Source organism: Mus caroli, unplaced genomic scaffold, assembly GCF_978045245.1.
Source record: "Mus caroli unplaced genomic scaffold, Mus_caroli_1 scaffold_1, whole genome shotgun sequence".
In the NCBI taxonomy this organism is placed as follows: Eukaryota; Metazoa; Chordata; class Mammalia; order Rodentia; family Muridae; genus Mus; species Mus caroli.
In genome coordinates this window covers 33,578,119-33,596,463 of record NW_028227256.1, presented here as the reverse complement: position 1 = coordinate 33,596,463, position 18,345 = coordinate 33,578,119, and the positions used below count along the sequence as shown (strand labels likewise).

The 18,345-nt window shown below is 47.4% G+C and overlaps 2 protein-coding genes across 2 annotated transcripts in view; one reads left to right on the top strand and one right to left on the bottom strand.

Annotated features, from left to right (window-relative positions):
* Positions 1-4,033: 4,033 nt before the first annotated feature.
* Cox5b (cytochrome c oxidase subunit 5B) lies at positions 4,034-5,904 on the bottom strand. Its single transcript, XM_021168735.2, has 4 exons — positions 5,742-5,904; positions 5,139-5,212; positions 4,873-4,972; positions 4,034-4,228 (listed from the first exon to the last, which is right to left on the bottom strand). Exons 1-4 carry the CDS (start codon positions 5,842-5,844, stop codon positions 4,116-4,118), a joined length of 390 nt encoding a protein of 129 aa, XP_021024394.1. The 5' UTR covers positions 5,845-5,904; the 3' UTR covers positions 4,034-4,115.
* An 8,540-nt stretch (positions 5,905-14,444) lies between these two features.
* The window catches only part of Fam178b (family with sequence similarity 178 member B), a 122,439-nt gene continuing 118,538 nt past the window's right edge, over positions 14,445-18,345 (top strand). Inside the window, exon 1 of the mRNA XM_021158105.1 lies at positions 14,445-14,571. The gene's annotated coding sequence lies outside the window, so the exon portion shown is untranslated. The remainder of the gene's footprint in view (positions 14,572-18,345) is intronic.

The window sequence follows — 18,345 nt, the reverse complement described above, 5'->3', positions numbered from 1 at the left end:
CCCCTTGTGTTGTTCCTGTGTCTGGAAGACTCTCCGTACAGGCTGTTGCTTGCTTCTGGCTGCCCCCAGTGCCTGATGGAAAGACCTTATTGCTGAAGATACCCACACATTGGTGAGAGGGCATGTAAAAATCAAACTGGAACTGACTGAAGCTTCATCCCTGCTGGCTCGCTCAGTACTGCAAGGTGCTATGGCAGGCTGCTGTGGGAAGAGTAAGTCTTAACCCAGCTGTGAACTGAAATGACTGGCCTGGCAAGAGATGCCCTCGGGTGCAATTGTGACACCAAAGTCTGGGGAGTGACCAACCCCTGACTGAAGAAACATACCTGGGAGCAACAAACCTGTCCAAGCACAATCCTGGGGAGACTTACTGCCCCCGGGGGGAACCTCCTCCCCTTTAAATTCCCATTTAATTAGTGCAGCTCTCAGACCTTAACAGAGAAGTTCCTCACAGTGGGTGGTTACTCAAACAGAGTTCAAAGACTCCATGACCCCATAGGGAGCTCAGCCACACAAGAGACACCTATGGTACTCCTCCCCCTCCCCAAGACTCAGACCATCACTGAAGAGGCAGAAAATTTGTAAGGGCCAGATGTTGGGAAGGACTGGAGTGAAACTGTCTTCTAGCTGTGATAGGCAGGACCAGTGCACTCGGGAACTCACGGCAGCTCTGGCCACCTGCACAAGATCAAGCCAGTCGTCCTGGCATGGCATGGAAACAGGTTCATGAGCTCCCCCCCTCCCCCCGACTCAGGGACTATGGGCAGTTGATTGCGTCTGTGGGAGAGAGTCTGTTCTTTAAGTGTTTAAGTTGCTGCTAAATTGACCTGTGTTCCAGTAGATGGCTCCACACCCACGAGTATATAAACAGCACAAATGGAAGTTGGGTTATTAAAATTTTAAAACTACAGACAAGGTCAAAAGAATGAATAAGACAGGAACTGTCCCAGATATCACAATGGAAGGAAATGTGACTCTGGACTGGACCCTCCTGCTGGAAAAGACACTGAACAGCTAGATGTGGTGACACATAGCTGTAATTCCAGCAACTAGGAGGCTGAGGCAGGACCTGGAGGTTGTAGCCAGCCTGGGTTATACAGCAACATTTTTCACTCATACACTCATCATAAAAAAATACAAAACTAATGAACATTTAGGAAAACTTGATGCCTAAGGATTAGGTGACTTAAATATATAAACTGTACTTCCCTAATTTTGATAGTCACACTGGAGGAATTAATAGTCTGTAAGATGTAGCATAAGAGCTGAAGATGGAGCTCAGTGGGTAAAGGCACTTAGCCTGGTGTCATGAGTCAGCCTCCCAAACCCATACACAATGGAAGGACAGAGCAGACCTCACAAAGTTGTCCTGACTTCTATGTGTGCCACAGACCATATGGCCACAAATGATGCACATGCATTTATGCACACAGAATAAAATGAAAACCAGTAACAAGAAGGTGCACCAGTGGTGGCATACAGCATTAATTCCAGCACTCAAGGCAGAGGCAGGCAGGTTTGAGCCAGTCTGGTTTACACAGGGAGTTCCACACCAGCCAGTTAGATCAAAATAAAAACAAAAATACATACATACATACATGAATGATGGAACATCAGATTGGCAATTTGCAAGTAGTCCTGGAAATGTTTATTCTTGAACTTGCAGATAATTTATTTTTCCTTGGTGGCAGGAGACAGAACCAAAGGTTCAGATGAAACCCTCTTCTGTGCAAAACACTGCATTTCCTTCAGAGCCCAGATGCTCCCGGGAGCTACAGGAGCTACCCAAGCCCATGTGGCTAGCCAAGACTAGAAGCACCTAGGGATCCAAAGCTCTGCTACCCAAGTCCCACCACCAGAGACTGTGTCAGTAGGATGGATGGCCTTGGTCCTAAGACTTGTAGATCTTGGATGATTCCAAAGTGAAGCCAAATTAAAGGCCTATGGACTTAAGAATTCACTAGTCTGTTTTAGTTTCTTATTGCTGCTATAAAAAGTTAATCACAAATGCAGTGACTTAGGATATATAATTTTTATTATCTTACATAGCAGCCCAGCACGGGTCCCACTGAGCTAAAACCAGAGCACCCAAAGGCCTTCCTATCTGGAGACCAGGTAATCACTTTCGCCTGCCTTCCAGAGACCATTAGCATGCCTTGGCTCATTTATTAGTGTGCATGTATGCCATAGCACATGTGTGGAGGGCAGAGGACAGCGAACAGTTCCCTCCTTCCACCATGAGGGTTCCAAGGATCGAAACTCTGTCATCAGGCTGGGCAGCTGGTAGTTTACATGCTGAGCAAGAAGTGACCAGCCAGCCAGCTGTCCCTAGCTCTAAGGCCAGCAAACCCAATTCCATCCACAACCTTAATTCCTATTGGCTGTATGACCTAAAGTACCTACAGGTTTGGGGGTGGGGAGATTTGGATGTGGACACCTTGAGAGGACTGTTGTTCTGCACACCACAGCTGGGAAACGTCCTGGATATTCTCCTTTCTGTACTGGTAACAAATGTTAAAAGCAGCGAGGGGGGATTTGGCAATGAGAAGCCTGGGAGAACATAGACTGACCTAATGATCTAGATCTTTCTATATAGCATGGAGTGTGTGAAAACCGTGCAGTGCACCAGGCTGCAAACAGGAACTTCCCAGCAGTACATGGAGCCCTCAGGGTCCAGCTAGTGAGGAACAGCATTTAAAGTGGGATTGGCAGAGGAGGATTTGGGGGGGGTGGGGGGTGTTACAAGACAGGGTTTCTCTGTATAGCCCTGGCTGTCCTGGAACTCACTTTGTAGACCAGGCTGGCCTTGAACTCAGAAATCCGCCTGCCTCTGCCTCCCGAGTGCTGGGATTAAAGGCGTGCGCCACCATGCCCGGCTGGCAGAGGAAGATTTAATAGCTCAACGGGATTCCCTTCCCACAGGAAAGGCCTCAAGTGGCCAATCGATGCCTGACTGCTTGGAAGCAGAGATGATCACTCAGAGCAAAGAGTGGAAGCAAAGGCTTACACTACACCTTCCAAACAGGTCACCAAGATGGTGGGCCACTCCACTTTCCATCCCTGATATCAACCGGGAAATTATGTATAGTGAACCCACTTAATAGATAGTAACCAAAGTCACCTCTGGCAAATTTCAACCCAGAATGAGAAGGCATTTCTACTTTATAGGGATCTGCTTTAAGAATTTCAACAACGAATCATAAACTTGCTGGCTGAGATGAGCTGTGGCTGCCCTCCCCAATTTATATTTCCAGAGAAAAACTCCTCCCACATAAAAATCTAGTAAATACCTAGATACCAATACTAAGTTCAAATCATCACTATTATTTTATAGAGTAAGGTCTATGTCACCCAGGCTCCGGTATCGTCTCACAGCAGTCTCTCAAGTGACTGGGACTTCCATGACCGTGTCCAGCTCAGTGCGTCTCTTTCTTCATTCTGCCTTTTAAAGGGAGACCACTGACGGGTGCAGAGGTCACAGTGACAGTTCTCACTGGAGGACAGAGTGGGCTGGAGCTCTGTGACGTCCTTCCCCTAAGTCCTGCGTCAGGGTTAGAGTGTCTCTGTAGCATATGGCCCAGTTATTCAGTCATTAGCAGGGCAAAACAGAACCATGAAGATCTGAGCAAGGTCAGCATATTGTCACTGCTCTTGTCCCTAACAATCCCCCTTGGTTTTTGCCCCCTCTACATTATATAAAAGTTAAAATTTAAAAGAATTTTTAGCCAGGCTGTGGTGGCAGATGCTTTTAATCTCGTCACTCAGAATCTGAAGTCAAGGCCAGCCTGGTCTACAGAGTGAGCTCCAGGCCAGCCAAGGCTACACAGAGCAAAGAGAAACCCTGTCTCGAAAAGCAACCAAATAACAGCAACAACAAAAAGTTTAAAATTTTTTAAAAATAAAATTCTAACAACTCTATACTGGTTTTACATTCTAAGTGGATGTCAAGCCAGTATCAAGAGCTACGTGGTCTCAATATATATATATATATTAAAAAAAAAAAAAAAAGACTATAGAAATAAGACTAGCCAGCTATGGGAGGAGCCAGTGCAATGGCTAGTCTTTATTAGAGAGAAGTTTTTCTTTACATTCTGAAAAGATAACAACACAGGGGCTCAGTGGGCCAATTGGTGGGGCACCAGCTTGTAATGGGTTCCACAGTTGGGGCATCGCTGACTCTCGCCTTTGTGCAGCCAAAACCAGATGACAGTACAGTTGTCCTCTTCACCTGAAAGGGAAAGATGGTTGACAGTCATCCAGCATCCATGTACAAAGGGAGGCTTTCAACATTCACCTCTTTCCTACAGACACTTCGGACACAGCAACAAAACTGCCACTGACTAGGAGACCACTTCACGCTCCGCTCCTTCAAATGAAAAAGCGGGGATGCATTTACCTGTGAGTAAGATAACCTTGTACGGGGTCACTGTAGGTTCTAACAATTCCAGTCCCTATGCAGAATTCCATAACAGGATCTGTACTCATGTGCATACCTAGTGCCTGAAACAAACAGTACCTGGCATACGTGTGTGTGTGTGTGTGTGCGTGTGTAAATAATCTGGGCTGGAAAGATAGTTCAGCAATAAAAAGCATGAACTGTTCTTCCAGAGGATCTGAGTTCAATTCCCAGTACCCACAGCAAAGTGGCTCACAGCCTTGCTTGTAACTACAGCTCCAGGGTCATCTGCCTTCTGTGGCTTCTCATGCATACTGAGACTTAAGACAGTCAACAACCCTTACAACAATGTATACACATATTTACACTTTTACACACATATAGTCCATCATATACACATATCTGAAGCAATTTATAGACATTCTGTGAGGCAGGTTATGAACAAATGGGCCAGAAAATAAAAACAAAGTACTTACAGATGCAGCCCACTATTCTCTTGTTGCTGATGGACGGGACTAGATTAGGGTCTTCCTTAGTGCCCGAAGCTGCCTTTGGAGGTAGCATATTGTATGGGTCCTGAAAGAGACAAGGGTTGACGATTTATGACAGATAACGCCTGCCACTGCACTGCAAAAGGGCCGTTCCTACAAGCTGGGTTGTCAGGACCAGACGCTGGCTGACAGGAACTCCTCTAATCCCATCCAAGCCCCAGGGCTCCAGAGGACACAGCGTTTCTCCTCACCAGTCCCTTCTGTGCTGCTATCATGATCTCCCTCTCCAGCCCAGTAGCCTGCTCCTCATCAGTAGGGACACCACCTAGAAGAAGAAAAATGAACTATGAACTACGGCAACTGATGTGACCACGATGAATACACGATAAAAAGATCAACACGGGAAAGGTGACGTTATGCGCTTCTTTGGTGGGTTCCCAAGCTACCCATTTCCACAGTCCCCTAAGCCGACTGAGGCATGACTCCCAAGCCATACCGTTTTTTCCCTTCCCACCGCGGAAGCTTGGTTTTCGACTTTCCCTACAATCAAGTCATGAGAGTATACTGGCTGGAGGCGGGCAAGGGATTTGAATGTTGGTCCAGCGCTTTTTCAACCCTCCAAGTCCTTGTCTTCCAAGGTCACCCGGCACCTTCCAGTAAGGGCACTTTGAAAGCGGGCTCGATCGGGTGGGCGGCCGAAATTACAGCAAGACCGGACAGAGCGCCGGCTCCCGGAGCCTAAGGTGGTCTGCAGGGTTCGAGAGAACTCTAATGGCCGACCCCGCTCGACCGCCCATCACCAACCACGCCGGAGGCCATGGACACCGGCCTGTCGCGCCCAGCTGGTCACGTACCTCCAGAAGCCATGGAGCGGGTCACGGCCGCGCCACGGGGGCCGTGGGCCCTCAGGGCCTGCGCCGCCAAAGCACCCACTCCGCGAAGTAACCTTGAAGCCATCTCGCCCGAGACAAGCAGATGCACTTCCGGGAACAGGCTGAGCAAGATGGGCGGGACTTCCGTTGGTGGGAGTCTAACAACGCCCGGTCAGCCTTCCGCTTCCTGCCCCGGCCAGCCGAAGCAGCGCTAAAAGTAGACGCCGCACATGCGCAGTTCTGCCTCTAAGTGGGCCGCGCAGACTCCCGCCTCCTCGGGGGCGTGGCGTCAGTCACCCTGACAGCGGCTTTCGGGTTCGTGACCCGTCCGCTTGCGTGCTCGCGCCCAGTGTCCCAGCCACATAGTAGTTCTTGTAGTGGAGGTGCCGTGGAAGCCGAAGTGCCCGCAGTCAAGGACTTGCACCACGAATCATACAACCTTGGGCGTGAGCTCAGGAAGCCTGTTGTCTTTGTTATGCCTGTTAGCCACGGGTTCGAGTCTGCAGACAGCTTTAGCTGTTACCAAATTATTGCAGTGACCCACTCCGTCAGAAATTGACAGGACCACCCCCCACACACACATACAGTCTTAGCCTCAATTCCCGCCTCCACTCTGTTTTGTTTTGTTTTTTAAGCACAGTATCACTATGTAGCCTGGCCGACCTTTAGCTCCCTATGTAGATCAGGGTGGTCTAGAGCTCACAGAGATCTGGTTACCTCTGTTGGGATTAAAGCTGTTGCACCGTCCTCAGTTTTCCTCCTATAGTAATGTTATGGGAGGTGATGGTGTTGGCCCCAGGGACTGGGGTGAGGGGAGTGCGGGGGGGGGGGGTGCGGTGCAGAAGGGCTTTGGAGGCGCAGATGTAGGATTCCTTCTGGTGGCCACTCCACCACGATGAGGATACTAGGAGGAGGAGGGACGGAAAGAAAGTTAATAATGCAACTGGAAATGACAATAGGCACCGTGGCCAGAGGTCTCCAATTTAGACAGAAAACGTCCTCCATTGCTCCCTGTTACACACAGGTAAGGCCTGACAACTCACGGCAATGTTCACTAGAAGATTTCCAAACACTGGCTTCTTCGTTTTATTCTTATTGTGGAACATTCCTGAAACACTATGGCTGCATACAGTATCGATGCTTCCCTAATTACACCCCAGTGATGGAATCTTCAGTACCTTGCAGAGGCCTGACATAATAATATCAAATGACTTTTAGTAAATCCTGCCGCTTGGACCAAAAATATAGTTTATAGAGCTTGTGACTACAAAAGGTCAAGTTGAGGAAAACTACAAAGGACTAAATTCCTGGGTGTTGTCACCTACCCCTTGTAGGTTATTTTCAAAAGGGTCTGGTGGAACATTCCTTCAGAGGAACTAACCTGGTCTTCATGGCTGCCCTCAACCAAGAAAAAAAAAATAGCCTATACTGAGACACCAAATTTCTTGACTCTGAAGACGGGCTTACACTTTGCTTAGTTTTCATTTTTACTTCCTTGTCTCCACTATAATCATCTGGATTAATTCCTAATTCAAGGCATCTTTCCTCCAATGAACCCATTATTGATTTGTACCCGCATTAAGAGGGGGAAACCCAGTCAGCCCCATCAGCTAGCTCCACCATCTTTCCTCCTTTAGAGAACACTCAGGAAAATCAAGACTAGATGTCTTTGTTAGGGTGAAGAGACAATGTGACCATGGCAACACTTATGAAAGAAAACATTTAATTGGGGCTGGTTTACAATTCAGAGGTTTAGTCTGTTATCATCATGGAGGGAAGCATGGCAGCATCCAGGCAGACATGGTGCTGGAGGAGATGCTGAGAGTTCTACCTCAGGATCCACAGGCAGAAGGAAGTGAGAGACGCTGGGTCTGGCTTGGGCTTTTGAACCCTCAAAGCCCACCTGCAGAGACACACTTCTGCCAACACGGCCATAGTTCTTAATCTCTATCAAGTAATGCCACTCCCTAGTAACGAAGCCTTCAAATATATGAGACCATGGGGGCCATTCTTAGTCAATGTGCATCAAAAGCACATTGTAAAAAAAAAAAAAATCATTTAACACAAACAACACAAGCTGGCAATTTGGCATTTATTCTTTCTGTCCCCCACCCACACTAAGCCAGATTTTTCTCAGCCTCAGCACAATTAATATTTTGAGCCTGGAGATGATTTGAAGCAAGGAGGGGTTGAGGGTTTCCTTTGTGTATTGTGGGACTTGGAAACTCTCCCTCCTGGAATTCTCCAGGGTGGCAACAGAAGTGTCTTGAGTACAAAGAAATGCACATACATGAGATGGACTTGATTGTGAGATACGAATATAAATGATTGAGGAGTTGCTTTTCTAATTGAACAGAATATTTTGTGGACATCCCTCCAGGTCAAAACATATAATTGCTGCATAATATTCTTTATAGATGTGTTGGAATGGCTCCAACTATCCCCCTGGTGGACTGGTGGATATTGAGATTTCTGAGTCTTTGTTTTTGAGGATTCTTTTTTTTTAAAGACTCATCATGAGCTCACTCAATAGAGACATGTGGTTGAGCCATTGAGGTAGAGGACTATCCTGGACACTGTGCTCATGCTAGGCTGCGATTCTACCACTGAACTGCATCCCAGCCCTTTCTGGTTTAGACCAGTGGTTTTCAACCTGTGAGTCAGGACCCTTTTGGAGTTCGAATATCAGATATTTGTATTGTGATTCATAACAGCAGCAAAATCACAGTTATGAAGTAGCAACGAAATAATTTTATGTTGGGGGGGTCACCACAACATGAGGAAATGGATTAAAGGGTCCCAGAAAGGTAGAGAACCACCATTTTAGATATTCTCACCCTGTATCTCAGGCTGGCCTTGAACTCTTAACCCTTCTTTCACTTCTGAGTGCCGGGAACACAGGAACAAATCTCCTCACCAGGCCAGATTTCCCATTTTTGTCTCTTAGGCTGTGGCAATGCATCCTGTAGCTGGGATCACAGGAGTGTGGGTGTGAAACATTTTGACACTTTCTGCTGAGTTGTTTGCTCAGAAATGTGTAGCAGTTTCAGCTCCATACCAGTAGGGTCTTCCCAGTTTGTCTCTAGCTCAGAGAACAGTGCAGAGCTGTTACTGCTGCAGATGTTCAGCTACCTGAGCCCCAAGGCCACGGGCAGCACATCTTTTCAAATTGTCTCGGTCTTTTGCCCTTTCTGTCAACTGCCACTCTGGCAAACTACCTTACACTAACCCTGTGTCTTAGTTCTTCTTTTTCTTATTATTTTATTTTTTATTAAGATGTGTTAAAGAGTGGTGGCATTGTCCTTTAATCCCAAGACCCAGGAGGCAGATGCCAGCAAATCTTGGTGAATTTAAGGTCATCCTGGTTTATGTAGTGAGTTCCCAGTGAGCTAGGGCTACACAGTGAGGCCTTGAATGGCGTTTTCTGCCCTGTGGCATTTCCACACATGTATATGGTGGACACTAATCAAATCTAGCTTTCCTTTATGCCCCCTCCTCAGCCTTCCCAGCTTCTAGCATTTACTATCTGTCTTAGGGTTTTACTGCTTGTGAACAGACACCATGACAACTCTTAATTGGGGCTGGCTTACAGGTTCAGAGGTTCATTATCATCAAGGTGGGAACATGGCAACGTGCAGGGTGTAGGAGGAGCTGATAGTTCTACATCTTGTTCCAAAGGCGAACAGAAAACTGACTTCAAGACAGATAGGATGAGGGTCTTGAAGCCCACACCCACAGTGACACACCTACTCCAACAAGGCTACACCTCTAACTATGTCCAGTTTCTGGGCCAAGCATATCAAACCTACTCTACAGTCCAGGTGACCTTGTTCAGCTTCCACATGAGAGAGGAAACTTGTGGTGCTGGTCGCTCCGTGAGTCTCTTCTCTCACTTGACACAGTGTCTTCCATGTCTCCACATTTTTCTGCAGATGACAGAGCAAGTGCCTAAAACACAGTGAATATAAACTAGCAGTAAATGTTAGCCTAATGGTGTTCTATTCAGTGTGCTCATAGTTTCATCCTTTGACAAAAAGGAATTCTGGGGCCAGAAAAATGGCCAAGAGCAGAAGGAGTTTGATATTTGGAACCCCCAGGGAAGGAGAGAACTGACTCCCACAAGTTGTCATCTGAGCTCCACACTCATGCTGTGGCACATGCGCACGTGTGTCCACAGACTATACACGGAATGAATGAATGAGTGAATGAACGAATGAAACTTAAAAGGGGAGGGGGAAATTCTAGACATGCAAAAACAAAACAAAACAAAACAAAATTGCTTGCTACCTTTGTGAACACGAAATTGAAGGGTCGACTTGGAGGGAGCTGGTCCATGAGGGGAGGCAGGGATGCAATGAACACTTCTCACTTCCTATTTTGACTGTTTTGAGTTTGTGTTTAACTCTGTGACTATGTTACTGTAATGGCTATTCCTGGTTGTCAACTTGACTATATCTGGAATGAACTACAATCCAGAATTGGAGGGCTCACCTGTGATCCAGATCTTGAGGCTGGAAGACACAAGTTTCTGACTGGATCTTGGCATGGAGATCTTGAGGCACAGTGGCTATGAAAATTTAGGCAACGTACTACATGCCTTTAATCCCAGGAGACTGAGGCAAGGAGGTCTTCAAGTTCAAGATCAGCTTGGGACAAAACAAGTCCCAGATCCAGGCGTGGTGGTACACACCTTTAAACTGGACCATGCCTTCTGCTGGAGACCTACATAAGAACATTGGAAGAAGGAAGATTCTCGCTTCTTCACCTGCTTGGCATTTACTTGCCAGCACATCTGTTGGAGTCTACTTCTACAGAAGACCAGCTGAAACAACTAGCTTTGTGGGACTGAACAACTAGATTCTTGGACTTCCCATTCACAGCTGACTATTGTTGGGGTAGTTGGACTAGAGACTGTAAGTCATCACAACAAATTCCCTTAATATAGAGACATTCCATACGTTCTGTGGCTCTGGAGAGCCCTAACTAAGACAGTTACCTCTTCAGAGATTGTGATATTCTTATTTAGGGGAACTGTATGTTTTTCTGATTCTTATTGAATATTAAAGCAATTATATTGAGTCTTCAGGACCAAAGCCAAGGCTGGTTCTTAAGTCAAATAAATATCTCTGCCTTAAAATCTATTTGGTATGGTGTGTGTGTGTGTGTGTGTGTGTCTGTCTGTCTGTCTGTCTGTCTGTGGATCTCTGTCTGTCTGTGGATCTGTGTCCTTAGTATGGTCAGAATCACCAAAGCTGAAATGGTAGGGTCAAAAGGCTCTTCAGTGGGCTGGAGAGATGGCTCAGCGGTTACTTCGAGTGCTCTGCTAGAGGTCCTGAGTTCAATTTCCAGAAACCACACAGTGGCTCACAACCATCTGTAATGGGATCCAATGCTCTCTTCTGGTGTGTCTGAAGATGACAGTGTATTCACATACATATAATAAATAAATCTAACAACAACAACAAATGGCTCTTCAGGTTTAGTTCTGCTGCTTATGATACAGCTCTGACCTCTAGTGGCCCCAGAGGCCCTGGGCACCATTGGAACATGCATGCTGGGCAAGTTTTTAATTATAGCAGGGATGGGCTGGCGAGATGGCTCAGCGGGTAAGAGCACTGACTGCTCTTCTGAAGGTCCTGAGTTCAAATCCCAGCAACCACGTGGTGGTTCACAACCACCCATAATGAGATCTGATGCTCTCTTCTGGCGTGTGTGAAGACAGATACAGTGTATTTATGTATAATAATAAATAAATTGCTGGATAGTGGTGGCACATGCCTTTAATCCCAGCACTTGGGAGGCAGAGACAGGAAGATATCTGAGTTCAAGGCCAGCCTGGTCTACAGAGTGAGTTCCAGGACAGCCAGGGCTACACAGAGAAACCCTGTCTCAAAAAACAAAACAAAACAAAAAAATTAATAAATAAATCTTTGGGCTCTAAGCAAGCAGAGCCAACCAAAGCAAGTGGGGTTGACCAGAGTGAGCAGAGGTCCTAAAAATTCAATTCCCAACAACCACATGAAGGCTCACAACGATCTATTCAGTTACAGTGTACTCATATACATAGAATAAATAAATAAATCTTTTAAAAATTATAATAGGGGTGAGGAGTAAATGTGCCTCGGGCCTGCTAGGCCTGACCCTAAGGACCCTCTGGTGGCGTGAGGAGGAGGAGAGCTGGAGCCAAAACCCTTTCACATCAGAGTGAAATGTTTTTATGCAGACACCACAAATCCAAAATGGGTCATGTGAAATTACTGCCAGCATAGAGCCTGGCTATCACTGGGCTCAGGGGGTTAGACTAAGATGCTTATTGAAAGCATCTATTATTTTATGGAATGGAGTCTATCGTGACAGCTGGGCAGTCAAGTCAGCCCCTACCCCTTTTTCAGTTGCCTCACTGAGTTTTCTGTGAGAGCCACTGGGCACCTGGGATTGTCACTGGTAAGGGTTGTGCCGGGGCAGTGAGAGGAGTTCAGGTCCCCCCCCCCCATTTCTACCATTGAGCTCCACTGGCATTCAGAGGGACAGCCTAGACCCTGAGAAAACCTTTGATATCCAATGTGGAGGGAGGCACCCCTCCCCTCCCTCCAGCACAGAGAGCAGAGGGAACAGTTCAGGGAGGTTCTGGGAGGACAACTGGGGAGTACTCAGCCAGCTTGGGCAGTCCCTGCTTCAGCCTAAACTTTAAGGCCTAAAGCTACCTGTTTTACTGTGTTAACAGAACAAATCACAGTCATGGGTGGTAGCTAACCTGCATAACCCAGCATTTAGGAGGCTGGGGAAGGGGCTGGAGAGATGGTTCAGGGAGTAAGAGCATTGACTGCTTTTCCAAAGGTCCTGAGTTCAAATCCCAGCAACCACATGATGGCCTCACAACTACCTGTAATGAGATATGACCCCCTCTTCTGGGGTATCTGAAGACAAATAAATAAGGAGGCTGGGGAAGGAGACTTGCAGTGAGTTCAAGACTATGTAGTGAGTTCCAGATCAGCCTGGGCAGAGAGAGGGAGGAGAGAAAGGGATTAATTTTGACTCATAACTCAGTAGTTTCACACATACATGTGGTTACCCCGGAATAAGATCCAAGGAAGCAGATTCTAAGAGGAGAAAGAGTCAGCAGGCCTCCAGGATATGAAGTAGTCCGGTTTACCAAACTACGGTTTCCACTCTTTCCAGAATCCCTTGGATGAATTCAAATGTCCTAAAGACACAAAACACGGGGAGTCCCTAAACAGAAAGGAATTCCCTACGGGGGGAGGGGGGGAAGACGGGCCAGTGGAAACAGCCCCAGGGTCAAGCTGGGCTCTCAGAAGCCTACCGTAGCTCTGGGCCCAGCAGGTGGCCCTAGAGCCTGTTTCTTATCTGGAAACTGGTTAGGTTACCAGCGCCCTCTAGCGGGCTGCAGACAGCAAACGCGGTTCGGCTTCTGGAAACACTTTATCATACACTGAGTTATCCTTTGTGTTCTCATTTGGTTGGGCTTGGCTCCGTGCCTTTCTATTAAACTTTCAAATGGTGCTCTTTAATAGAAACCCGTCCAAACATTTAAGATGGCCTGCGCTTTCCAAAGGACAGTAAGAAGTTCAGAGAGGACCGGACTGACTCCTTGAGTAAACCCAACTTTTCATGAGGCTGAGGCAGGAGAATCGGATATTTTAATTGGAGTTTGAGGTCAGCCTGTGGTACACAGTGACTACCTGTCTCAAAAACAATTAATGAAATTAAAAGTAAAAATGCTTGTTGCAACTGGAAGTCAGATGAATATACTGGACCATTAAAAGAAAAGAGGAAGACACCTCCAGCATACTAGGGCAGCTGTGATCCTGCCCATACCATCCTGGTCACAAAGAAGGGCTCCCTCCAGAGACAGAATTTGCTAAAATTCCAGAGTCAGGATGGCAAAATTCAGCTCTACTGCCCTCTTGCCTGGAGAACAGGGCCAACAGATCATTAATTAGCTAAAGTAATGCCTAATTAACTACTGGTTCCTCAAGAGTGTAGGGCACAGATTTTCATTAAAGACAGGTCTGGCTGAGGCTAAATCAAAATGACGCATATAAGTGGCCTCTCTCAATGTTAGTTACCGGGCCAGGGCTCAACCAGTGTTGGCTAACTGTCAATCCGCAGGGTTGACATCCCTTAAGCTGCCTCGCCTTCACGCTCGCATACTCATACAAAAGAACGCCCAGAACAGGTTCTCAAAGCAGCCCGTGGCCAACGTTCAACAGCGAAAGGCGTAGAGCTATGCACCACGAACAACTGCGGGGCCTCGACTTTGGAAAAGTCCCGTCGTTAGACCGCTGAACGTTAAACTGTGCGTTCCGAGGAGTTCAAATCTCCGCGCCTTCCCTTTGCTCTTGGGCCACAAGCAAGCCCTCCGCATCCGCATCTGGAAAACCCAAGGCTGGCTGAAATTCAGAAGCTGAGTGGCGCCGGGTGATCCGGGCAGGCGCGCGCACGTGGAGGGGTTGCCACGCGACCCGAGGGCACGTGGGGGGTTGCCACGTGACGGGGCGGGGAGGAGCACGTGAGAGGCCACAGCCTGCCCTAACCGTGAGGGCGCTAGGCCTGGCAGGCGCGGTTGGACCCCCGAGAACGTCCCTCCTCTCGACTGTCCCAGCTGACCTGGCCCCCCACCACCGTGGTCTCCTGCTCCAGCTTCTTGTGCCCCATCTTCTGAAGCTGCCTCGGAGGCTCCTTCCCGTGCCACGGCTTCCTGTGGCTGCTCTTCAGGTTCTTGAGACCAGGGCTCCCAGGAGTAGGCCTCCATCACAGCCCGCGGGGTAGGACCAAAAGCTGCCTTTTACCGGTAAGTTCCTCCGGGACCACAATTTCCTCACCCGTGAGTGATCCGGGCCTGGGAGGCAGTTGCCTGCATCCTTCTGTTTTCCTGCATTTGGCTCAGGGTTAGCCCTCACTGGTAGGCCAAGCCCCACCCACCCCTCCATTTGTCAGGTCAGCCCACATGAACAGAATCCCACAGCCCTGTTCTGCCCAGCATGCTGTACGCCAAGCCTGGCGTGATGGTTTCTTTTTGGGGTGGTGTGGCCTGACCTGTTTTGTTTCTTAATGTTTCCCGGGGCATAAAAATGAGTTGTTGTCTTTCTGGAACCATCGGCTGTTCCCAGACCAGGCTTATGCTTAGTTTGATAGATGTAAGAGTTTTACAACGCTGGGGTCTGCTTAACTTTTCGTGGAGAATGGCTCACCGATCTTCAAGACTTTCAGCTTGTGAGCTGGGGCCTCCCTGCCACTACCCTCGCTAGCATTCCTCGCCAGTAAATATTTGTTTAAAAGAAGACATAGAGCATGCTCCTGGGAGCAAGGCATGTTGCTGCAGCAGTATTAGGGAACTCGAGGCAGCTGTAATTTTCCACGTTCATCATGACTGTTTGGACATTGATGCTCGAAGCGCTTTGGAGTTTCTATATTTAGTATAGAAAATAGTATATTCTTATTTTCCAAGGATCTGTTCTTATTTTCGTTTCCATAAAGCCAGGAAAGAAGAAAGATAGAAAGGTGGGAGGTCACGTGTTGAAAGCACACCATGTGACCGAGATGGAGAGTGGAGAGAGCCTTGGCTATGTATGATTTGGGAAATGCGCTAACTCGTGAGAGCATGGTGGCCCTCCTGCTGGCCATGGTGCACACTAACCAGGGGACCTGAGGTCACTGTGAGTGAAGGAGAGAGCTAGTTCCTGGCTGGCTGAGTGATGAGGGATTTGGGAAGGAAAATGAAAAAAAAAAAAAGTAGAAGCTAGGTCTTAATTCTGCCTCTCTGTTAGACCTTCATCTCCTGTGTTCTAGCCTGGACACTTAACAACTCCTCTTTCTGATTCTAAGATGTGTGTTTATTCACATGGAGACAGCGCTGAACTTGGGTCCCATAATTGCCTTCCCTTTGTCATCTTGTCTTAGCAGCTTGAAAGTCACTGGTGTCCTTGAAATCATTAGCATCTCTGTCAGCTGCTTTGTTGATTGAGTGACTTTAGGTTTCTGATTTGGAGACTCAGGGAGAAAGAGTGAGCTGCTATCAGACTGGATTCCAAGATCCTTGGACTGACTTCTTTGGAAATGTTTATGTAGTCAAGAAATGTGAGCCAAAGGATGGGTTCTGAAAATAGGCATGTATAATGTGTGTGTGTGTGTACATGTCCTTTTGTGAATAGAGAAATGCCTTGGAGTGAAAGGCATTTAAAGCAGCCAAACTTAGCTGCCCAGCAAGCAGCAGTCCCAGTCCTTGGGTCTCAGACTTCTGCTGCTGCAGCTACTTTATGAGTTATTAGTACTCGGAGCTCATCTGGACATGGTCTTTCCCTCCCATGCCACCGTGTGTGTGTGTGTGTGTGTGTGTGTGTGTGTGAGAGAGAGAGAGAGAGAGAGAGAGAGAGAGAGAGAGAGGGGTCAGAGGTTATGTACTTATACTGTCAGGTACCCACAGAGGCCAGAAGAGGGTAGCAGGCCCCTTGAACCCAGAATTGTAAGCATTAGTTATGAGCTGTCTGATATAGATGATAGGAATGGAACGCAGGTCCTCTGAGGAGCGCTGGAGCTCTTTACTACTGCACCATCTCTCCAGCCCTGTTTCTTTTGTTTCTAAGTGAGCGTGCCAGATGAGCTTTGGGGACTCAGCCTACTTACTACTGTATTGTAAGCTGGCTTAACCATTGTGCTCCCAGTGAGGTTCACTAATTAAGCTGCAGGCTATCAGAGGTACCAGTCAGCACCACAGGTTGTCTGCGGCAGGTGGTATGTAAACAGATGGGCATGTACCAAGCCTCAGGCTAAGGGTCATCACCCTGGTCTCTGTCTTGAGAGAAAACACAGACTAGACCCCAGGCAGCCTTGTGTTCTGTGGATTTGACTCCTGCTGGGACCACTCTTGGATGACTTTTTAGCTTCTAAAATTAGATTCTTTTAGCATGTAAATCATAGCTAACATTGCCATGGTGTGTACATACCCTTCCCACCTCTGGGATCTCCCTGGCTCTCAGATGAAGTCACAACTAATGTCACCCCCACATCAGGTGGCTGGTTTTGCTTTTTCATCTCTTTATGCTTTGTTTTGTTTGAACAGGGTCTTTTTTATGTAGCCCCTGCTGTCCTAGAACTCGATGTGTAGATATGTAGACCAGGCTGGCCTCAAACTCACAAAGATCCATCTGCCTCTCCCCCCTTCCCCCAGTACTGGCTTGAGGTGTGTGGCATCAGGGCCAGCTTTGCTTTTTTATCTTTGAGAATGACTTTGGGGTGTCATTTTAATTTGATTTACAGTTACCTATTTTGTATGTGTATGTATATTCGTGGACACACAAATGTATATGTAGAGGTCATGTATATTGTACCATAGTGTATATGTGGAGGTCAGAGAACAAAGTCTGGAAGCCAGTTCTCTCCTTCCACGGGTAGGTTTCCTCTGATCCAGCTGAGCTCAAGCTCCGCAGCAAGCATGCTTTCTTCCTGAGCCCTGCCAGCCCTGGGTATGTTTTACTTGTAGATATTATTTGATCTTCTGTTTTTGAGTTTGATTTCTTCAAAGTACTAAAAGTTATTTTTAAAAAATAAACAAAACTAGTTTTCAAGCACAGCAATGAAAATCTTTCCCGGCAAGGATCATCAGTGGATGCTGAAACTGGGGAAAGAAAGTATGACAGGAAATGGGATGTTTATATTGCCTTGGGGCATCTTCCTGGAAGAACTGATAGTTATAAGAAAACTGTGGAGCAGCAGCAACAGAGCGTCCTGGTCCACTTTGGCCCAGTGACTGAAGTTAGTAACAGCTGTACCAGGACAAATGTGCACTGTGTATGTGCCTTCCGACAAGGTGCACAGAGGGCTGCTCAGAGCATACAGCCTGGGTCTCAGCACACTCGGCCCCACACAGACCCTGACTGGTAACCCAGGTCCAGGGTGACTCACCAGAGCTCAAACAGTGTGAAAATGAAGTATTCAAGTCAGGTATGGTGGCAGACCCCAGATCCCGACACTCTGGAGACCGCAGCAGAAAGAAGGCACGGAGGCAAAGTCTGTCTTTTTGTTTTTCCAGGAAGGGTTTCTCTGTGTGGCCCTGGCTGTCCTGGTACTCACTCTGTAGACCAGGCTGGCCTCAAATTCAGAGATCAACCTGCCTCTGCCTCCCAGGTGCTAGGATTAAAGGTGTGCGCCACTACTCCTGGCTGGCAAAGTCTATGTTAGCAAAAGTAGCAGCCATGTGTACATGTGTGTACATCGAGACTAAAGAAAGTACCGAAAGAACATGTACAAAAAATGTGGACGTTTGGGGAATTTTGATGGCTGGCTAAATCTTTCTATTATATGGAACTTGAGTCAAGTCTGGAATTAATTCCAAATAAAAAATAGGTCAAGGGCTGGGTGTGGTGGTGCATGACTTTCATCCCAGCTCTTGGAAGGCACCTACGGTAGATCTCTGTGAGTTCGAGGCCAGCCTGGTCTACAGAGTAGATTCCAGGACAGCCAGGGCTGCATAAAGAAACTCTTGTCTCAAAAAAACAAGAAGGAAGGAAGGAGGGAGGGATTAAAAAACTTATACATGTGAGGTGAGAAGGTTTTACAAGTGCCTTTT